Here is a 20,618-nt window from a genome sequence, read left to right as displayed (position 1 = left end):
TTTGCCTTTCAGCTTTAAATTTGGAGCTGGTAGATCTTTTTTTAAATTTTTATTGGAGGCTAATTATTTTACAATATTATATTGGTTGGTTTTGCCATACATTGACATGAATCCGCCCCGGGTGTACATGAGTTCCCCCTCCCGAACCCCCCTCCCACCTCCCTCCTCCCCTTATCCTCCCTCTGGAGCTGGTAGATCTTTTAAATCAGTCCATTTTTCTTGGTTACATACGTGATAAAACTCGGGATCCACCTTAGAATTTTGGGAAGCTTTTTCAAAACTTCAAACATCTAGAAATATGTAGTACAATTCCATTGATCAGATTAAACTTGGATATGCTTAGTTTCTGCAGCATGGTTTCCGTGCTGCAGCATGTTGTAGAAACAAAAGATACCATGAGAATCAAATTATTTATTTTTTCTTAGAAGTAAATGCTGTTTTGGGTTGAACTGTGCCTCAGAAAGATATTTTTCAGGTTCTAACCCCCAGTACCTGTGAAAGTGACTTTATTTGGGTATAGGGTCTTTGCATATGTAATCAAAATTAGAATGGTAATACTGGATTTGGGTGGGCCTTAAGCCAATGCCTATTGTTCTTACAAGAAGAGGGAAATTTGACTTCTGGGTACATATCCAAAGGAAATAAGATCATTATCTCAAGATATCTTCACTCCCCATGTTCACTGTAGTGTTATTTACAGTAATCAAGACATGGAAATAACCTAAATGTCAATGGATGAGTGAATAAAGAAAAAAAATATATATATATATAATGGAATATTATCCAACCATAAAAAGAGGGAAGTCCTGCAATTTGGAGTCCAATTTGGAACAAAATGGATGGATCCTGAGGGCATTATACTAACTGAAATAAGACAAAGACAAATTCAGCATGATCTCATACGTGAAATCTAACAAAACCAATTCAAGAGTTAGATTGTTGGTTCCTAGAGGTGGGAGGTGGGATGGGGAATGGGTGAAGGTGGTCAAATGGTACAAGAAAGTTCATGATGACTACAGTTAATAATACTGTATATTGGAAAATAGGATCTTAAAAGTTCTTATCGCACATGTACACAAAGATAACTATGAAGTGGCAGATGTATTCACTAATCTCATTGTAATTATCTCTCAATATATAGGAGTCTCAAATCATTGCATGGTACACCTTAAACAATGTTATATGTCAGTTATATCTCAAGACTGGAGAAAAGATAATGGAAAAAAGCGGGGGAGGGGGGGCGCGCAGGATTTAAAGACTGTCAGAAGACAAGGAGGCATGGATAAGGAAACTGGAAGCCCAGGAATCCAAGGATTGCTGGGTCCCTGCCGCCCCAGGGCGGAGGGGAGGAATGGAACAGTTTTCCTTTAGTCTCTAGAAAGAACCAACCTTGTTGATAGCCTGACTGTGGACTTCTGGCCTAACCTGTAAGAGAATAAATATGTTTGAAGCAACCATGTTTGTGGTAGTCTGTTATGGCTGCCACAGGAAACTTACATAAATGGTAATGTAGAAAACTAAAATCTAGAACTATGACCCCATTTTAATTTAATAAAATCACCTTCCTTCCTGAGTTTGTATAGAAATAAGAGAAAGTTTGATGCAATTTGAGCAGAGAAGTGCTTTGGCATTTAGCTAGAGTCTTGAGGGTTTCCTTTTGTTCATTTTTTCTCTCAGAAAAGTTCTTGAACATGAGCTCATCAATTATTATGCTTCCTTCAAAAAGCAGTTCATGGTTCCTCTACCCACCTGGTCTTAAGTGAAATGCATTCACCCAGTATGGAAAGGACAGCCTTCCCCCCACCATCTGTGTTTCACAGATGTTCTGGGAAGACTGCAGTTTAAAGCTAGAAGTACACATGCTGTCATACCCTGAAATGAACAGAAGGCTTCAGGAAGCATAACTGGTTCTCAGGTTAAGAATCCATTGTCAGGGGTCCAGGGGGAGGGGGAGTATTGGGAGGGGCGCGGTCAGGGTGTGTGGAACAGGGAGCGGGGGAGAGAATCCGCTGGATTCGATCTTTTAGCCCCGGAGAGCCTGAGCGAGAGCTTGACCTTGAGGGAACTTTACTGAAATGACTTGAAGATGTTGCTTTCAACAGGACAGTAGTGGCTGACACAGTTCTATTCTACTGGATGCTGAGGGACACTGGCTGCGGAAAAACCAAACACAGGGTGCCTGCTAAGGTGACCCATAACTTTTCTGGGAACAAAGAGAAGCAGCAAGAAAGGAAGGCAGAGGTTCCCGGGGCTGAGGATCCCAGCTCGGCCAGTGCGACATGTGCCCAAGGAGCGCAAGCCTCGAGGAAGCAATAGGCAGACGGGTCTCCCCAGACCCCGGGACCGCCTTCTCCACAGTGGCGGTGGATGCTCAGTGAACACCTGCCTGTGAGAGCGGGGCAGCGGGCACAGGGACGAAGGCGGGGTTGCGGTAGGCCAGCAGCTGCGTGTGGCAGGGCGGGGTGCGTGGCGTCCGGCCCCGGCGGCAGAGGCCGGTGGCCAGCAGCGCTGTACTTACTAGCAGCAGGCCGCCAGCGGAGCCCAGCCCCGCCGCGACGAGCACCGGGCTGTGCCGGGTGGTGAAGGCGGCGCACGCCCCGCGCTGGCTCAGCCCCGCGACATTGGCCGCCAGGACGCACACCCGGTAGGCGGTGGCTGGTGACAGCCCATACAGGGCGTGCTGGCGCGCGGTGGCACATATGTCCCCCACCACCGACTGGTTCCCTGGCCAGCCTTCCGGTGCGTAGCGGATTTGGTAGGCGCGCACCACTGAGTTGGGGGCGCACCAGCGCACGAGTGCCGACGTGTCGGTGGTCTCCGCCACCGCCTGCAGCTTGGGAGGGTCTGGCAGGGTGTCTTCTCCGCTGAGGCCGGGGCACCGGCACCGCCAGCGCCGCTGAAGCTCTGCGCACGGTGTCTGGAGGTGCCTGCAGGGGTGGTAATCGCAGGGTACATCCCAGGCTGGTGCCCCTACCTCCTCCTTTCCGCTCTCTTCTTCCTCCTCTTCCCTGGAGTCGTCCAGCAGCAGGACAGGAATCCCGCGCTCGGAAGGAGGCGGGTGGGGAGCCTGCGGGGTGGCTCGTGTCTCCCAGGCGGGCTGGGGCAGGCTCACTGAGTCCCGGGAGGCAGGAGAGAGACCAGGGTGTCTGCTGGCCCATGGGATGGAGGCCGCTGGGATATTAGGCTCCAGGATAAGCCCGGTAGCATATTCTTGGTTCTCTGTCCAGGCCGTGCTTACAGCCTTAGGTGGGTCGCCAGAGTTGCTCGAACCTGTTGGAGAGACAGTAGTGGAGGGAGCGGCCCCATTCTTGGCAAGGCTATGCCGCAGCCCAGCGGCTCGTGTGGGAGAATCCACAAGAAGGGAGGGAAACTTGGTGATGCTCTGTTGGCCTCCCGCAGGTGTGGTGGAGGGTGTTGTGCTCTGCAAGGTGGAGGAACCCTGAGCAGATGGTATGTGGGTAGAGATGATCGAGGAGGGTGGGTTGGAATCAAGGAGGGTGGTGTTTTGATCCGAATGGCACACACTTGGCAGCTGGGACAGCAAAAGAGGGGCTAAGAAGGTGCCACTGGATCCTGCAGCTGGTTTGCACACAATATCTGCTGCCCTAGAGGAAAAGTCAGTCAGTTAGAGGAGCTACTTCTGTGCTGGGCTTTGAGACCTTAGGGCAGATAATCCCTCTACCAAGCCTTGTAACACATCTGCCAGGTACCACATGGTACGCACTCAACATGGGTCACCTCAGTGACCTTCAGGACAACCTATCAAGGAGGCTCCCCTTGGAGGTCCCATTGGACAGAGAGGGAAATGGGAATTCAGAAAGAGGAACTAACTGCCCAAGATAGCATGGCTAGCAAATGCAGAGCCTAAACCTAGAGTTAGCATGGTGAAGAGCAGTCCAGATGTTCTAAGTGTGGTCTGTCATTTTATTCTCACCTCTCTGCTTTTTGGTGGTGAGTACTAGTAACAACACTCATACTAGCTAACATTTTTTGAGTTACACTTTGCCACATGCTAGGGACTATTGGTAACACTTTTCTGTATCAGTCAGTTCAGTTCAGTCGCTCAGTCATGTCCGACTCTTTGCGACCCCATGAATCAAAGCACACCAGGCCTCCCTGTCCATCACCAACTCCCGGAGTCTACCCAAACTCATGTCCATCGAGTCGGTGATGCCATCCAGCCATCTCATTCTCTGTCGTCCCCTTCTCCTGCCCCAGCATCAGACTCTTTTCCAGTGAGTCAACTCGTCGCATGAGGTGGCCAAAGTATTGGAGTTTCAGCTTTAGCATCAGTCCTTCCAATGAACACCCAGGATTGGTCTCCTTTAGAATGGACTGGTTGGATCTCCTTGCAGTCCAAGGGACTCTCAAGAGTCTTCTCCAGCACCACAGTTCAAAAGCATCAATTCTTCGGCGCTCAGCCTTCTTCACAGTCCAACTCTCACATCCATACATGACCACTGGAAAAACCAAAGCCTTGACTAGACGGACCTTTGTTGGCAAAGAAATGTCTCTGCTTTTTAATATACTATCTAGGTTGTTCATAACTTTCCTTCCAAGGAGTAAGCGTCTTTTAATTTCATGGCTGCAATCAGCATCTGCAGTGATTTTGGAGCCCAAAAAAATAAAGTCTGACACTGTTTCCACTGTTACCCCATCTATTTCCCATGAAGTGATGGGACAAGATGCCATGATCTTTGTTTTCTGAACGTTGAGCTTCAAGCCAACCTTTTCACTCTCCTCTTTCACTTTCATCAAGAGGCTTTTTAGTTCCTCTTCACTTTCTGCCATATGGGTGGTGTCATCTGCATATCTGAGGTTATTGATATTTCTCCCAGCATCTGATTCCAGCTCGTGCTTCTTCCAGCCCAGCATTCCTCATGATGTACTCTGCATATAAGTTAAATAAGCAGGGTGACAATATACAACCTTGACATACTCCTTTTCCTATTTGGAACCAGTCTGTTGTTCCAAGTCCAGTTCTGACTGTTGCTTCCTGACCTGCATACAGGTTTCTCAAGAGGCAGGTCAGGTGGTCTGGTATTCCCATCTCTTTCAGAATTTTCCACAGTTTATTGTGATCCACACAGTCAAAGGCTTTGGCATAGTCAAGGAAGCAGAAATAGATGTTTTTCTGGAACTCTCTTGCTTTCTCCATGATCCAGTGGATGCTGGCAATTTGATCTCTGGTGCCTCTGCCTTTTCTAAAACCTGCTTGAACATCTGGGAGTTCACGGTTCACGTATTGCTGAAGCCTGGCTTGGAGAATTTTGAGCATGACTTTACTAGCGTTTGAGATAAGTGCAATTGTGCAGTAGTTGAGCATTCTTTGGCATTGCCTTTCTTTGGGATTGGAATGAAGACTGACCTTTTCCAGTCCTGTGGCCACTGCTGAGTTTTCCAAATTTGCTGGCATATTGAGTGCAGCACTTTCACAGCATCATCTTTCAAGATTTGAAATAGCTCAACTCATCACCTCCACTAGCTTTGTTCGTAGTGATGCTTTTAAAGGCCCATTTGACTTCACATTCCAAGATGTCTGGCTCTAGGTCAGTGATCACGTTATCGTGAAGATCTTTTTTTGTACAGTTCTTCTGTGTATTCTTGCCACCTCTTTTCTGTATAAACCAATTTAATCTCTACTACCTCATGAGAAGTGAGAGAGAAGTTGCTCAGTCATGTCCGACTCTTTGTGACCCCATGGACTGTAGCCCACCAGGCTCCTTCATCCATGGAATTTTCTAGGCAAGAGTACTGGAGTGGGTTGCCATTTCCTTCTCCATGAGACAGGCACTATTATACCCATTTTACAGATGAGGAGGTAGAGGCACAAAGAGATTAAGTAACAGCCAAAATCATTAGTAGTAAGTGGTGTGAAGAGCTTGAACTCGCAACCTTTTCATTCACTGCAAAGAGCCTGGTGCTATAGGCAAGATGAAGGGGTGAGGGGTGGCAGACTGAGCCCCACTTGATATTCAGGCTTCTGTCCCATGAGAGCTCTATAAGCCCACTGACACTTGACTGAATGCCACAGAAAGCCAGGCTCTGTTCTGGGGACTCAGTGGAACACATTTTTGTGTCTTTTTTTTTTTGGCCACACATGGTATCTTAGTTCCCCAACAAGGAATGGAACCGGGGTCCCCTGCATTCGAAGCAGCAGAGTCTTAATGACCAGACAGCCAGGGAAGTCCCAAGAACAGAATTTTGGAAGACAGTAGATCCTGCCTCCTCCACCCAGTGGCTGCACGAAGCTAAGCAAGTACCTTCCTCTTTTTGCCCCAGTTCTCTCGTTTGTAAAATGAGCAATGATAACTCCACTTTAGCAGAAAGAGTTAGCTGTTTACTTAGCCCATTTTCTTTTCCTAGTGGGCACACAGCTACACTACATTTCTCAGCCTCCAATGCAATAGGCATGACCTGCTAAGTTAATCTGACCAATGAGATGTGGGTGAAAGTGATGGCCTGGCTCTTTAAAACCTCCTGCATGGGCTCCTCCAGCGCTGTCCTCCTCAGGCTTGCTGGGATGGAGGCAGAACCTTCATCTCCTGGGTCCCTGACTGTGACTACATGGGGAACAGTTGCCCCACCCAGCTCTGCCAACCTGGTCAGCATTGTTACATGAGCAGGATACAAACTGTGAGAACTTCAGCCCCAGAGATTTGATCCTCACCCCTCAGTCATCTGCTTTTTAAACGTGTTACCTGCTCAGGACAATCCTCTTTGCGTCCATGAGGAGCCAGGACAACTCACAACTGCAAGTGAGAGGGTTGCCAAAGAGGCTGATGGACAGGACCTGGGAGGAATGCAAGTTCCAAGGATGGAAGGAACTCAAGTTGCAGCTGAAACACACAAAAATTAATTAACTCAGGCTTGTACAACTAGGTCAACACTAAACCCAGGGAGCCACAGTGGTGTCACAGGAAAACCATTCTGTTAGGGGCTAGTTTGCTTTCAGAAAACTATTAATGACCTTGGATTTTTTTTTTTTAATCTGTGGAGATACCAAGCTAACCTCTCATAACAAGGGAGACAATTCTCTCTGTTGGCTATATAAAAAAGAGTCTGTGATGATAAAAGTACTTATAAATGTAGATCTCTACATAAAAGTGTGATATTGTATTGTAGACCAGTGAAGAAAGGGCAGACATTTTTGAAAATTTATTTTTAAATGGAAGGATAATTTCTTTACAGTGTTTTGTTGTTTTCTGTCAAACATCAACATGAATCAGCCACAGGTATACATATGTTCTTAATGAGAACACTCTGTATACTCCTGCAGTTGTACTGTTGCTAATGACATTCCACACCAGTCCTTTGGAAGATGCCTCACTGAAGTGTATCAGTTAGCTCTTACTAGCTTAACTTAAAACAATAAATGTTTATTCTTTTTCATGATTCTGTGGTTCTTATGGTCTGGGCCGGCTCACCTGGGCCAGAAAGGTCTAGGATTGCCTCACTTATACGGAGTCTCTGCTGGTTTGCCAGGGCCTCTCTCCCTTGTCTTTCGTCGCCCAGGAGGCTTGTGCATATGGTGGTGTGCCAGTCTCTACCAGCAAGAGAGGGTGGGCCCCAATCTGCTTAGCTACGTTCAAGTCTCTGCTTACATCACATCTGCTAATGTCCCTCTGGCCTAAACATGTTACATGGCTATGCCCAGCTTCAAGAGGTGAATAGACTCTACTTCTTAGTGGGAAGAGCTGCAAAGTCACATTTGCAAAGGGCCATGTTTATAGGGATGATGGGAGGGATTACTGGGACCATTTTTGCCAACAATGTACCACACCTAGCAATGGCAGGCCCCTTCCTGGTTTTCTACCCTTTCTGCCCAAAGTGTTTGGCCTCAACTGTCTCAACTCCACAGGCCTCTTTCAACTGAAGACTAGCTTTTCTCCATCTACCTGGGAACATTCTTCTATTGTTCTGGAGGAGATGAAGATGTTCTGGGCAAGGAAGGACCCACTACCCAGATCTGCTCTAACACTCTTGGCTGGTGGGCACCTGACAGTTGTCCCCTGTGGAGCACTGAACATATGTGTGTGCCATTATATTGAAACTTAAGCAGAACCCACATATATGCGTATACATGAGCACATGCTAAGTCACTTCAGTTGTGTTTGACTCTTTGCAAACCTATAGACTCCCCACCAGTCTCCTATGTCCATGGGATTCTCTAGGCAAGAACACTGGAGTGGTTTGCCAGGCTCTTCTCCAGGGTATCTTCTGGACTCAAGGATTAAACTTGCATCTTTTACATCTTTTGCATTGACAGGTGGGTTCTTTACTTCTAGCTCCACCTGGGAATCCCTGTATATGTGTGTTTGAATGTATGTATGTGTATATATATACACAAACACACAAACATATATATATATATATATGCAAATGCTTGCTTTTAGCAGGTTACACAGAGCTAGAGTGGAAATCTTAGAGTTTACTTAGCACTTCATTTTGCAAAGGAATTTTTTTTTTTTTTGCCTGCAGGGGGATAAGAAAAGTATTACCATATTTTGGGATAAGTAACATTGCTTAGGAGAAGGAAATGTTAACCTATTCCAATATTCTTTCCTGGAAAATCCCATGGACAGAGGAGCCTGGCAGGTTACAGTCCAGAGGGTCGCAAAGAGTTGGACACAACTGAGTGACTGAACACACGCAACACTGCTTAGTATTTCAGATAACATTATCGCATTGATATCATTATGTCAGATCATGAGGTAGGTAATATTTTACTCACTTATTTTTTTATTTATTTGTTGTTTTTGGCCAAGCCGGCAGCTTATGGGATTTTAGTTTCCTGACCAGGGACTCAACCTGGGCCCCTGGGAGTGAAACTGCTGAGTAACTACTGGAATTTCCAATATTTTATTCATTTTTATAGGTAAGGAAAAGGAGCCTTTTCCTTCTCTGGTGGCCCTTTCTGTCACACATTGCAGCTTGCACATGATAAAGACAAGTTGCCTTCCCATCACATGCCGAGGATGGGAGAGCCTGCTTCATGTCCTGAGGTGTGGGTATTCTCTGCATGTGAACTGACAGAGACTTAACATGGAAGAAGTTTCTACTTATCTTCCAAATAATCCCTGTAGCATTGTCAGAGAGGATGGTGAAGGACACTGGGCATGCCAGGTTGGCAGAGAAGCCAGGATGCACTCTCCAGAGAGTGCTGGCTGTGCCAAGGAACCCACATGTTGCCAGCATCTATCACAGATAATGTCCCAGGGGAGCCTTTGGGTGAGGTAAGGAGAGCTAAGAGCAAGGTGGGCTTGAGAAAAAGGGAAGAGGGTGCCACAGGGGAGATGATATCTAATGAGCATCAGAGGCTTGAGAGCTCCCAGAGAGGAAGTGGCTCCTTCCCCAGTTGGAGCACAGGGTTGGGGTGGGGTTGATGGTGCAATAGAGCCCAGGGATGAGCCAGCCAAAGAGGTAAACCTTCTCCTCCAGCCATGGAACAGTAGTCATTTGTCTTAAAACTCAACCAGATTATAATTTAGACAGATTTCCTGGTTGAATACGGTAACTGGATTACAAGGGTTCTCAAGGTCCCTGGAGACAGGGTACATGAACTTGGATAGAGGTCTCTTTCACAAATCTTTAACTGAAATTCACCATTTGTTTAGTGATGAATGAAGGCAACAAACAATAGGTGAATCACCAACAAAACACAGATATTTCCAAATCACTTTTCAGTAGTTTCCTGTCATTTATGATCATCAAAAGGCTTCCCTGATAGCTCAGTTAGTAAAGAATCTGCCTGCAATGCAGGAGATCCTGGTTCAATCCCTGGGTTGGGAAGATTCCTTGGAGAAGGGAAAGGCTACCTACTCCAGTATTCTGGCTTGGAGAATTCCATGGACTGTATATTACTTGGGGTCAAAAACAGTAGGACACAACTAAGCGACTTTCACTTTAATGATCTGTGGCTTAGATCATGAACTCCTTATCACAAAATTGAGACTTAAATTGAAGAAAATAAGGAAAACCACTAGACAATTCAGTTATGACCTAAATAAAATCCCTTACAATTATACAGTGGAAGTGACAAACAGATTCAAGGGATTAGATCTGATAGAGTGCCTGAAGAACTATGGGCAGAGGTTCATGACATTGTGCAGGAGGCAGTGATCAAGACCACTCCCAAGAAAAAGAAATGCAAAAAGTCAAAAAGATTGTCTGAGGAGGCCTTACAAATAGCTGAGAAGAGAAGAGAAGCTAAAGGCAAAGGAGAAAAGGAAAGATATACTCATTTGAATGCAGAGTTCCAAAGAATAGCAAAGAGATACAAGAAAGCCTTCCTCGGTGATCCATGAAAAGAAATAGAGGAAACCAATTGAATAGGAAAGACTAGAGATCTCTTCAAGAAAATTAGAGATACCAAGGGAACATTTCATGCAAAGATGGGCTCAATAAAGGACAGAAATGGTAGGGACCTAACAGAAGCAGAAGATATTAAGAAGAGGTGGCAAGAATACACAGAAGAACTATACAAAAAAGATCTTCATGACCCAGATAAGCACAATCATATGATCACTCACCTAGAGCCAGACATCCTGGAATGTGAAGTCAGGTGGGCCTTAGGAAGCATCACTACGAACAAAGCTAGTGGAGGTGATGGAATTCCAGTTGAGCTATTTCAAATCCTAAAAGATGATGCTGGTAAAGTGTAGCACCCAATGTGTCAGCAAATTTGGAAAACTCAGAAGTGGCCACAGGACTGGAGAAGGTCAGTTTTCATTCCAATCCCAAAGAAAGGCAAAGCCAAAGAATGTTCAAACTACCTCACAATTGCCCTCATCTCAAACACTAGCAAAGTCATGCTAAAAATTCTCCAAGCCACGCTTCAACAGTACATGTACAATGAACTTCCAGATATTCAAGCTAGATTCAGAAAAGGAAGAGGAACCAGAAATCAAATTGCCAACATCCACTGGATCATTGAAAAAGCAAAAGAGTTCCAGAAAAACATCTACTTCTGCTATATTGATTCAGTTCAGTTCAGTTCAGTTGCTCAGTCATGTCCGACTCTCCGTGACCCCATGAATCACAGCACGCCAGGCCTCCCTGTCCATCACCAATTCCGGGAGTTCACTCAAACTCATGTCCATCGCTATATTGATTATGCCAAAGTTATTGCATGGATCATGACAAACTGTGGAAAATTCTTAACGAGATGAGAATACCAGACCATCTGACCTACCTCTTGGGAAATCTGTATGCTGGTCAAGAAGCAACAGTTAGAACTGGACACTGGAACAACAGACTGGTTCCAAATCGAGAGAGGAATATGTCAAGGCTGTATATTGTCACCCTGCTTATTTAACTTACATACAGATTACATCATGCAAAATGCTGGGCTGGATGAAGCACAAGCTGGAATCAAGACTGCCAGGAGAAATATCAATAACCTCAGATAAGCAGATGACACCATCCTCATGGCAGAAAGTAAAGAATAACTGAAGAGCCTCTTGATGAAAGTGAAACAGGAGAGTGAAAGAGTTGGCTTAAAACTCAAGAGATTCAAAAACTAAGATCATGGCATCTGGTCCCATCACTTCATGGCAAATAAATGGGGAAACAATGGAAACAGTGACAGACTTTATTTTTGGAGGCTCCAAAATCACTTCAGATGGTGACTGCAGCCATGAAATTAAAAGAAGCTTGCTCCTTGAAAGAAAAGCTATGACCAACCTAGACAGCATATTAAAAAGCAGAGATATTACTTTGCCAAGAAAGGTCTGTCTAGTCAAAGCTATGGTTTTCCCAGTAGTCATGTATGGATGTGAGAGTTGGACTATAAAGAAAGCTGAGTGCCAAAGAATTGATGCTTTTGAATTGTGGTGTTGGAGAAGACTCTTGAGAGTCCCTTGGACTGCAAGGAGATCCAAGAAGTCCATAGTAAAGGAAATCAGTCCTGAATATTCATTGGAAGAACTGATGTTGAAGTTGAAACTCCAATCCTTTGTCCACCTGATGCAAAGAACTGACTCACTGGAAAAAAACCTTGATGCTGGGGAAGACTGAAGGCAGGAGGAGAAGGGGACAACAGAGGATGAGATGGTTGGATAGCATCACCAACTTGATGGACATGAGTTTGAGTAAGCCCTGGGAGTTGGTGATGGACATGGAAGCCTGGTGCGCTGCAGTCCATGGGGTGACAAAGAGTCAGTCACGACTGAGTGACTGAACTTAACTTAATGGTCATAAAAATTATGGAAGTTATTGGACCTCCTGCTGGATTTTTTTGAATTTAAGGAGTGGCTGCAGGACTGGAAAAGGTCAGTTTTATTCCAATCCCAAAGAAGGGCAATGCCAAAGAATGTACAAATTACCTCACAATTGCCCTCATGTTGCATGCTAGCAAGGTAATGCTCAAAATCCTTCAAGCTAGGCTTCAATAGTATGTGAACCCAGAACTTCTAGATATACAAGCTGTATTTAGAAAAGGCAGAGGAACCAGACAGCAAATTGCCAACATCCGTTGGATCATAGAAAAAGCAAGTGAGTTTCAGGAAACATTTACTTCTTCTTCATTGACTACGCTAAAGACTATGATTGTGGATCACAACAAACTGTGGAAAATTCTTAAAGATACGGAAATACCAGACCCCCTTACCTGTCTCCTAATAAATCTGTATGCAGATCAAGAAGCAACAGTTAGAATTGGACATGGAACAATGAACTGGTTCAAATTGGGAAAGGAGTATGTCAAGGCTGTATATTGTCACTTTGCTGATTTAATTTATGTGCAGAGTACATCATGAGAAATGCCAGCCTGAGTGAAGCTCAAGCCAGAATCAAGATTTCCAGGAGAAATATTAATAACCTCAGATATGCAGATAACACCACCCTTATGGCAGAAAGCATAGAGGAACTGAAGAGTCTCTTGGTGAAGGTGAAAGAGGAGAGTAAAAAACTGACTTAAAACTCAACATTAAAAAAATGAAGATCATAGCATCTGGTCCTATCACTTCACAGCAAATAGGTGGGGAAAGTGTGGAAACAGTGAGAGACTCTATTTTACTGGGCTCCAAAATCGCTGCAGATGGTGACCGCAGCCATGAAATTAAGAGATGCTTGCTCCTTGGAAGAAAACCTATGATAAACCTACACAGCATATTAAAAAGAAGAGACATCAAAGGTGACAAAGGTGACAAAGGTCAGCATAGTCACAGCTATGGTTTTTTCAGTAGTCGTGTATGGATGTGAGAGTTGGACCATAAAGAAGGTTGAGCACCCAAGAATTGATGTTTTCGAACTATGGTGCTGTAGAAGACTCTTGAGAGCCCCTTGGACAGCAAGAAGATAAAACCAGTCAATCCTAAAGGAAGGAAATCAACCCTGAATTGCTGAAACTTGAGCTCCAATCCTTTGGCCACCTGATGCAAAGAACCAACTCATTGGAAAAGACCCCAGTGCTTGGAAAGATTGAAGGCAGCAGTAGGGGGCCATAGAGGATGAGATGGTTGGATGGCATCTCTGACTCGATGGACATAAGTTTGAGCAAACTCTGGGAGATAGTAAAGGACAGGGAAACCATGCGGTCTGTAAGAGTCGGACATGACTGAGCAACTGAACAAGAACAACAACAAATAAAGACACACACCACACATACATAGTCCTGAAACACACACTTAAAAATATTTTGATAACTATAATTGGTTTCTTTGGAATCCTACATTTGTTGCTCAGTCACTCACTCGTGTCCAACTCTTTTCGACCCCATGGACTGCAGCACACCAGTCCTTCACCATCTCCCGGAGCTTGCTCAAACTCACGTCCATAGAGTCAGTGAAAAGTGTTAGTCAGTCAGTCAAGTCCAACTCTTTGCAACCCCATAGACTATTGCCCATCAGGGTCCTCCGTCTATGGGATTCTTCAGGCAACAATACTGGAGTGGGTTGTCATTCCCTTCTCCAGGGGATCTTCCCAATCCAGGGATCAAACTTGAGTCTCCTGCTCTATAGGCAGATTGTTTACCGCCTGAGCCAGGGAACCTCTCTGAGTTAGTGATGGCATACTACCATCTCAATTCTCTGTCATCCCCTTCTCCTCCTGTCCTCAATCTTTCCCACCAGTAGGGTCTTTTCTAATGAGTTGGCTCTTTGCATCATGTGGCCAAAGCACTGAAGCATCAGCTTCAGCATCAGCCCTTTAAATGAATATGCAGGATTGATTTCCGCTAGGATTGACTGGTTTGATCTCCTTACTGTCCAAGGGACTCTGAAGAGTCTTCTCCAATACCACAGTCGAAAAGCATAAATTCTTTGGCACGCAGCTTTCTTTATGGTTCAACTCTCAATCCATACATGACTACTGGAAAAACCATAACTTTGACTATACGGAACTTTGTTGGCAAAGTAAATGCCTCTGCTTTTTAATACACTGTCTAGGTTTGTCACAGCTTTTCTTCCAAGGAACATCTTTTAATTTCATGACTGCAGTCACCATCTGTAGTGACTTTTGAGCCTCAAAAAGTAAAATCTGTCACTGTTTCCACATTTTCCCCATCTATGTGCCATGAAGTGATGGGACTGGATATTATGTATATAAGAACGTTCCTCTGAGAAAGGCCCACAGGCTTCACAGACTGCCACAGAAGTCCATGGCACTGAAGTGCATAAGACTACCTGCACTAACCTGTGCACCCCTGAAGGTCATGGGTTAGAAGGCTTTTGGTTAGCTGGGTAGGGAATGATGAGAACTTGACCTCAAACTACCCTGCAGGGCGGGTGGGAAGGGCCGGCACAGAGCCATTGGGAATGGAGACCAGGCTGGTGACCAGGGAGACAACTTTCAGAGCTGTCTGCACCTGCACTGACTCTTCATCCCACTCCATTCTGGTTCCATTGAGAATGAACATTGCCAACACCCCACATTTTGCCAAATCCTTTGGCACTGGAAAAGTGGGTGGAAACAGTGCTAGAGGAAGCATGTAGGGTGAGTAATGACATGCAGAAAAGCTTGAAGACAAGGAAATAGTCAAGGGCCTTAAGAAGGCCTGTCCAGAAAATCTGGAGACGCACCAGAGCAGCATCCTAAGGATGAGAAGAGAGAGTGTCAAGAGGGAGGAAGGACACAAGAAGGGGCTCAGGGGATAGAGAAGTGTCCACTGGACACAGCAGCTGAAATGCCACTGGTTCCAGTCAATCATGAAGCTGAAGTGGGTGGTCAGACTGCAGCAAACTGAGAAGTGTAGGGATCAGAGGAAACAGCCCCCACTTCTGATCCAGGGATGCCTGCTTTTCTTGGAGTCTAGGTTGCCTTTCTCCACTTAGGGAGTTTAGACTCACCTTAGAAGATATGGAACAAATATGTTCTTCTTCCAGCCTGCTGAAGCTGATCACTGACCCCACCTGCCTTATGACATGGTATGTGGCATGTGCCTCTGTTACTGATCCCAATATATTATGACGATTGACAGATGTTTTGCCCTACAGAACTGTGCGCTCCCTGAAAGCAGAGGCCATGCTTTCATCATCACCATCACCATCTCATGGCCATCAACACCATCATTGTTACCGGTGTCTTCATTACTATCCCCATCAGCATCATCACTGTCATCACCTCATGCTTTCTCAACTACCTCTGTGCTGAGGATGCTCATTTAGGAATCTCCAGCCCAGAGTTTCCATGAGCTCCAGGCTCATGTATCTAGGTGTGTCCTAGATGCTGAAAGACCTGTGAGACATCCAGCGGAGTTGCCCAGTGGTGATTACACAAACCTCCTGTTCTGTGCCAGGCAGTGTTCTAGACACATATCAAAGCATTTCCTCTCATAACAATGCAGTAGGGGAGGATCTGATCATTACTCCCATTTTACAGATGAGGAAACTGAGCCACAAAAACATAGGTTAACTTGCCCTAACTCACATAGCTAGGAAGTGGTGAGTAGAGTCAGGATTGAGTCCAAGCAGTTTGGTTCCACATTTGATAAACAATGCTTCATCAGTCTGAAACTCAAAAGAGGAGTCTAAGCCAGAGATGATATCCCTCTCATCCACATCATCACCACCAACATCATCATCATCATGACCATCCTGTCACCATTCATTACCACCACCACCACCATCATCATGAGACACCATTGTCACATCACTGTCAACATAATATCACCATCATCACAACCACCATGACCTTCACTAACGTTACAGAGCACACACAATGCGCCAGGCACTGAGCTAAGTGCCCTGTGTGTTCTACCTCCTTTCCCCTCGTGATAAGCCCCAAAGTGAGTACTATGGAGCTAGTCAAGAAGAAAGAGAAGTGGCAACATTAAGAGTGATGGCAGGGCAATGGTGCTTGCTTCCCAGGGCCTAGCTGTGGGCTCCCAGGAAAGGGGGTGGCCTGGGATCATCTCCAAAGGTGTGCTGCCCTTCCTGCTAGAAGTCAGGACAGTAGTTGCTCTTGGGAAGGAGGGTGGATATGGTGAGACTCGGGATAACCCCTGGCCCAGAGGGAACCACCCCTGGGTTCCAGTGCAAGAAGGAGCTGCTCAAGCCCTGGAAGGGGTTGCTGACTTGCATAAATACATGGGGAAGTAGGTGGATGGAGAAATAGAGAAGACCCTGATGCCCTCTTCCCACTGCAAATTTCTCATCCTGGACTTGAAGGAAACTTGACATGTGTGAGAGTTTGAAGTTTTAACGTTACTCTGGACAGCACTGAGTTGGTTGGTTTTTAGGCCGGATGGACTCTCTGGGATGTGCTCACCTTATCATCCAAAGCATAAGGAAGAACAAGACCCCAATGAGGACTTGAAAGAGCAATGGGAGGAAAAGCAAGATCTAGTTTATTCTATAAAATAGTTATGACTATTCAATTTAGTGTAATGGGCAAAATTCAGTCATGTGTTTTAGAAACACTTACTTCTGGAAATGAAGGACCCGTAGGTGAGGCGTGTCTTGAAAGATATATGTATGGACAGAGGTAAGTGCTGGCGAATCTTGACAATCCAGATGCTGCAGGTCAGGGGTCATCTTGAAAATGTCCCCCTCTAGGCTCCTCAGCCTTGGCATCTTCCTCAGGTAGAGGGACGTGAGCCGCGGCAGGTTTCTAATCCATCCCGACCGAACTGAAATACAGATGGGACACTGCCCACTATCCTGGAAGGCATGAACCCATGAGGCTGGCACAGCATTAAGGACGCAATGAAAGTGACAAGGTGAGTGATGAAGGTCATTGCTGAGCATGGGGACAGCGGGCAGCTTCAGGAATCTCAGAAGCATGGGCCATTTCCGCTGGAAGGGCCCTCAGAGAAGACCAGTCCTTCCCTTTCCAGCCCCAGACAGCTGAGGTCCCAGAGTACGATGACTGGCTAAAGGCCACACAACAAGGAAGGAACATGAGCTTGACTCTAGGACACTGTCTCCAAGTACGCTGTTGTCCCACCCTCTTGTTAAACCCCACACAGAAGCCCCAGCCTCCAATGTGATGGCTACCAGGAGCAGGGGAAATCTTTGAGGAATGTGAGGAAGGAGGCTCAGAGGAGGAGTGGGGCAGGAGGAGGCCGGGAAATCTCATTTCATCGCTCTCCCAGTAAATGGAGAACGTGCCCCTTCTCTGTTTCCCATCCTTGCTCTTTGTTCTCTTTTTGGTGGTGGAACAGATGGTTATCAACATGTGAAGTGTTTTCAAACAATAAAACCAACCTTGTAAATCAGAGTCAGAATACCCAAGTACAGAAGAATAGGTATTCTCACCTCCCTCCTGTGTCTTGTTTGAAGGGTTTAACATTCACAGAAAGAATTTTAGCCAACCAACCATCAATCCTGGGTGTTCATTGGAAGGACTGATGCTAAAGTTGAAACTCCAATACTTTGGCCACCTCATGCGACGAGCTGACTCACTGAAAAAGACTCTGATGCTGGGAAAGGTTGGGGGCAGGAGGAGACGGGGACGACAGAGAATGAGATGGCTGGATGGCATCACTGACTCAATGGACATGAGTTTGAGTGAACTCCGGGAGTTGGTGATGGACAGGGAGGCCTGGCGTGCTGTGATTCATGGGGTCGCAAAGAGTCGGACACGACTGAGCGACTGGACTGAACTGAACTGAACTGAAATATTAATAGAAATCAATGAAAGCATCCTCTGAACATCAGGTACTCATGTTAAAGTGTTTGATCCCAGGTTTGTCCATTCATCAGCCCCAAAGCACTGCGTCCACTCCCCATTCTCCATTCTGCTGGGGAGCAGAACAGAGGTTAAACCTGTGGGCTCTGGACCCAGAACGCCACAGTTCAGACGTGGCGGCACCGCTAAGGAGCTGGGAGGCTGCAGGCCAGCCATTCTCCTTTCTGTGCCCTGGTTTCCTCACAAACAGAGCGGAGGTAATAGTCCCCAACTCTTGGGACTCAAGGAGTGCAGACCAGTGAGGCTCTTCGAACAGGGTGCCCTAGGCTCAGGGAATCTCTGGGATCTCTGTGAGCCTTCCTGCAAGAAGGCGCCCGGGGCAGCGCCCCTCGAGGACGTCCACAGCCCTTCCTCCCGGGATCGTCCACCCCGCAGGCGTAGACACTCCGCGCCGGCACTCACCGCGGGGGAGGAATGTGCCACTGAGATCCAGCATCTGGAGGGCGGCCAGGGGCGCGCCGCCCACACCCGCGAAGGTAGCGTCAGCTATGTCCTCGAGGTCACCGCGGCCCAGCTCGGTGTAGGACAGGTTGAGCAGGCGCAGCTCGGGGAAACAGGCGAAGGCCCCGGGCTGCAGCTCCCGCAGCGGGTTCCCGGCCAGCGCCAGCGAGCGGAGACCGGGCAGCGCGGGACCGGTGCAAGGCGGCAGGGTGGCCAGCAGGTTGTAGCTGAGGTCGAGGGAGTGCAGCCCCGCGGGCGCTCCGGGGCCCCAGCGCAGCGCAGTGATGCGGTTGTGGCGCAGTGTCAGCTCCTGTAACTGCGGCAGGTGGCCCAACTCCGGAGCGCTCAAGGCGCGCAGCAGGTTGTGGCTGCCGTCGAGGCTGCGCAGCGCGCGGGGCAGGCAGCCGGGCAGGCGCTCTAGGCCACGGTTCACCAAAATCAGGGTCGTGACCCCCGCGACTGGGAGCCACCCGCAGGGCGAGACCGTGGAGTTACCGGCCCCGCTCCCCCAGGGGCCCTGCTGAGTGAGCCGGAAAACAAGGGTGTTCTGGAGCGGCCCCGCCTGCCTGGGTCGCGGCGCTATCGGGAAAGGCCGCAGCAGCAGCAGCAGGGCCCACCACATGGCGAGTGCCTGGAGAGAATAGCGGGACATCCCATTAAATGCAGCGGAAACCCCGAAAGAAGGGGCAAATGTCCCCACCTCGCTGCCCCTTCCCCAGGAGAACCTAGCCCTGGATGTTCCCTGGAGGGCAGGGGTTGATCCCTGCGAGGAGGATATGTAGTGACTTGGCCCCTGTCTGCTTCCCCCATCATTTCCTGCATGTACACCCGGCCACCTCCTGCCCTTCCTTCCCCAATCTTTGCCCTTCCCTCTAATTCACTCAAGAGTTACCACCCTATGTGATCTTTTGTTGAAGGCCTCCCTCATCTGTCCCTGAACCCGGTAATCTTCTCCCTTTGCTTGTCTTTATCCCATGAGCTTCTGGAGAGGAGGGAACATGGCCTTTTTGTAAACTCTCCTCAGGTGCCCAGACGTTGCTGCATAAACATATATTAATAACACTCTAGTGGGAGGCTTCCGTAGGGAGGAAGCGCCACTGGGGTAAAAACATGGGACTTGAGGGAGATTTTGTTAGTTTCAACGACATTGGTTGTCCCCGTTTTTATCCTTAGAACTGCCCAGCCACAGGTGAGTCTGGTTTGCCTCTGATCTGGTTTGTAGTTCACACTTCAAGTTCTGGGATCTCTTTCTTGGGAAGGCTCAGGGTTGCCTTCAGGGAAGAAAGTAGCCTCCAGACAGTTGTAGGGCTTGGGAACCTGGAGTCAAGCATTTCCTCATCCCATGTTGGTCCCAACAAAAACTCCTGAAGTCAGCCCTGCCAGCAAGGGATGGCCGAGAGCTGCTCAGTATGGAGTTTCTGGAGTACCCAGGGTTACACAGGCAGCTGGGAGATCAAATTGGGGTAGATAAGGCAGCAATGGGCTGGTGTGGGAGTGGCAAAGCTATTTCCAACTAGGTCCTGGCCTTGAGGTCACTGCTTGACATCCCCTCATTTCTGCAGGTGTGTGTTTCTGCTCTGCTGTCTCTGTTGACTGCTAAGTCCCTGAGCAACCACCCCGGATCCAGGGAAAGGGCCTCCTCTTGCTAGTTGGGGGTCAAGGCAATGAGAAAAATCCTGGAAACTGAGGTCAGGAGTCCATGTGTCCAGCAGTATGTCATACTCACCCAGAAGCTGTCCTTTCAGAGTGTGGCAGCCCTGGGTGCCCCTGTCTGCCGTCTTCAATTTTGTCTTGTGGATTCCAGGAGCCAGTGGCTAGCAGCTCAACTTTGAGTTTCAGGAGGTCTGTTTCCCAGATGCCCCTGGTCCTGGCCCCACCCACCAGGGAGCCTTGGATACCCTAGCTCCTACAGCTCCTCTTCCCTACTGAGACATTGTAGTCTTCAGCTGACACCCTCACTGCCTGTCTCCTCCTCCTATTCTGGACCTGGGCCAGCCCCTGCCCCTTTCCAGGCATGGCACCTCCTTTCAGCCCTCCCCCATCTTCAC

At 47.4% G+C, this 20,618-nt stretch overlaps 1 protein-coding gene across 1 annotated transcript; it reads right to left on the bottom strand.

Annotated features, from left to right (window-relative positions):
- Nucleotides 1-2,280: 2,280 nt before the first annotated feature.
- Nucleotides 2,281-20,360, bottom strand: LRRN4 (leucine rich repeat neuronal 4). Its single transcript, XM_055432018.2, has 5 exons — nt 20,297-20,360; nt 18,532-19,201; nt 16,864-17,068; nt 6,702-6,839; nt 2,281-3,605 (listed from the first exon to the last, which is right to left on the bottom strand). The coding sequence occupies exons 2-5, from the start codon at nt 19,190-19,192 to the stop codon at nt 2,372-2,374; spliced, it is 2,238 nt and encodes a 745-aa protein (XP_055287993.2). The 5' UTR covers nt 19,193-19,201; nt 20,297-20,360; the 3' UTR covers nt 2,281-2,371.
- Nucleotides 20,361-20,618: the final 258 nt, after the last annotated feature.

The sequence above is a fragment of the Moschus berezovskii genome, chromosome 15 (assembly GCF_049115385.1).
Source record: "Moschus berezovskii isolate FMDL1 chromosome 15, NW_MosBer_1.0, whole genome shotgun sequence".
Classification (NCBI taxonomy): domain Eukaryota; kingdom Metazoa; phylum Chordata; class Mammalia; order Artiodactyla; family Moschidae; genus Moschus; species Moschus berezovskii.
The sequence above is the reverse complement of the archived record's forward strand: the minus strand, read 5'-3'. Positions and strand labels throughout refer to the sequence as shown.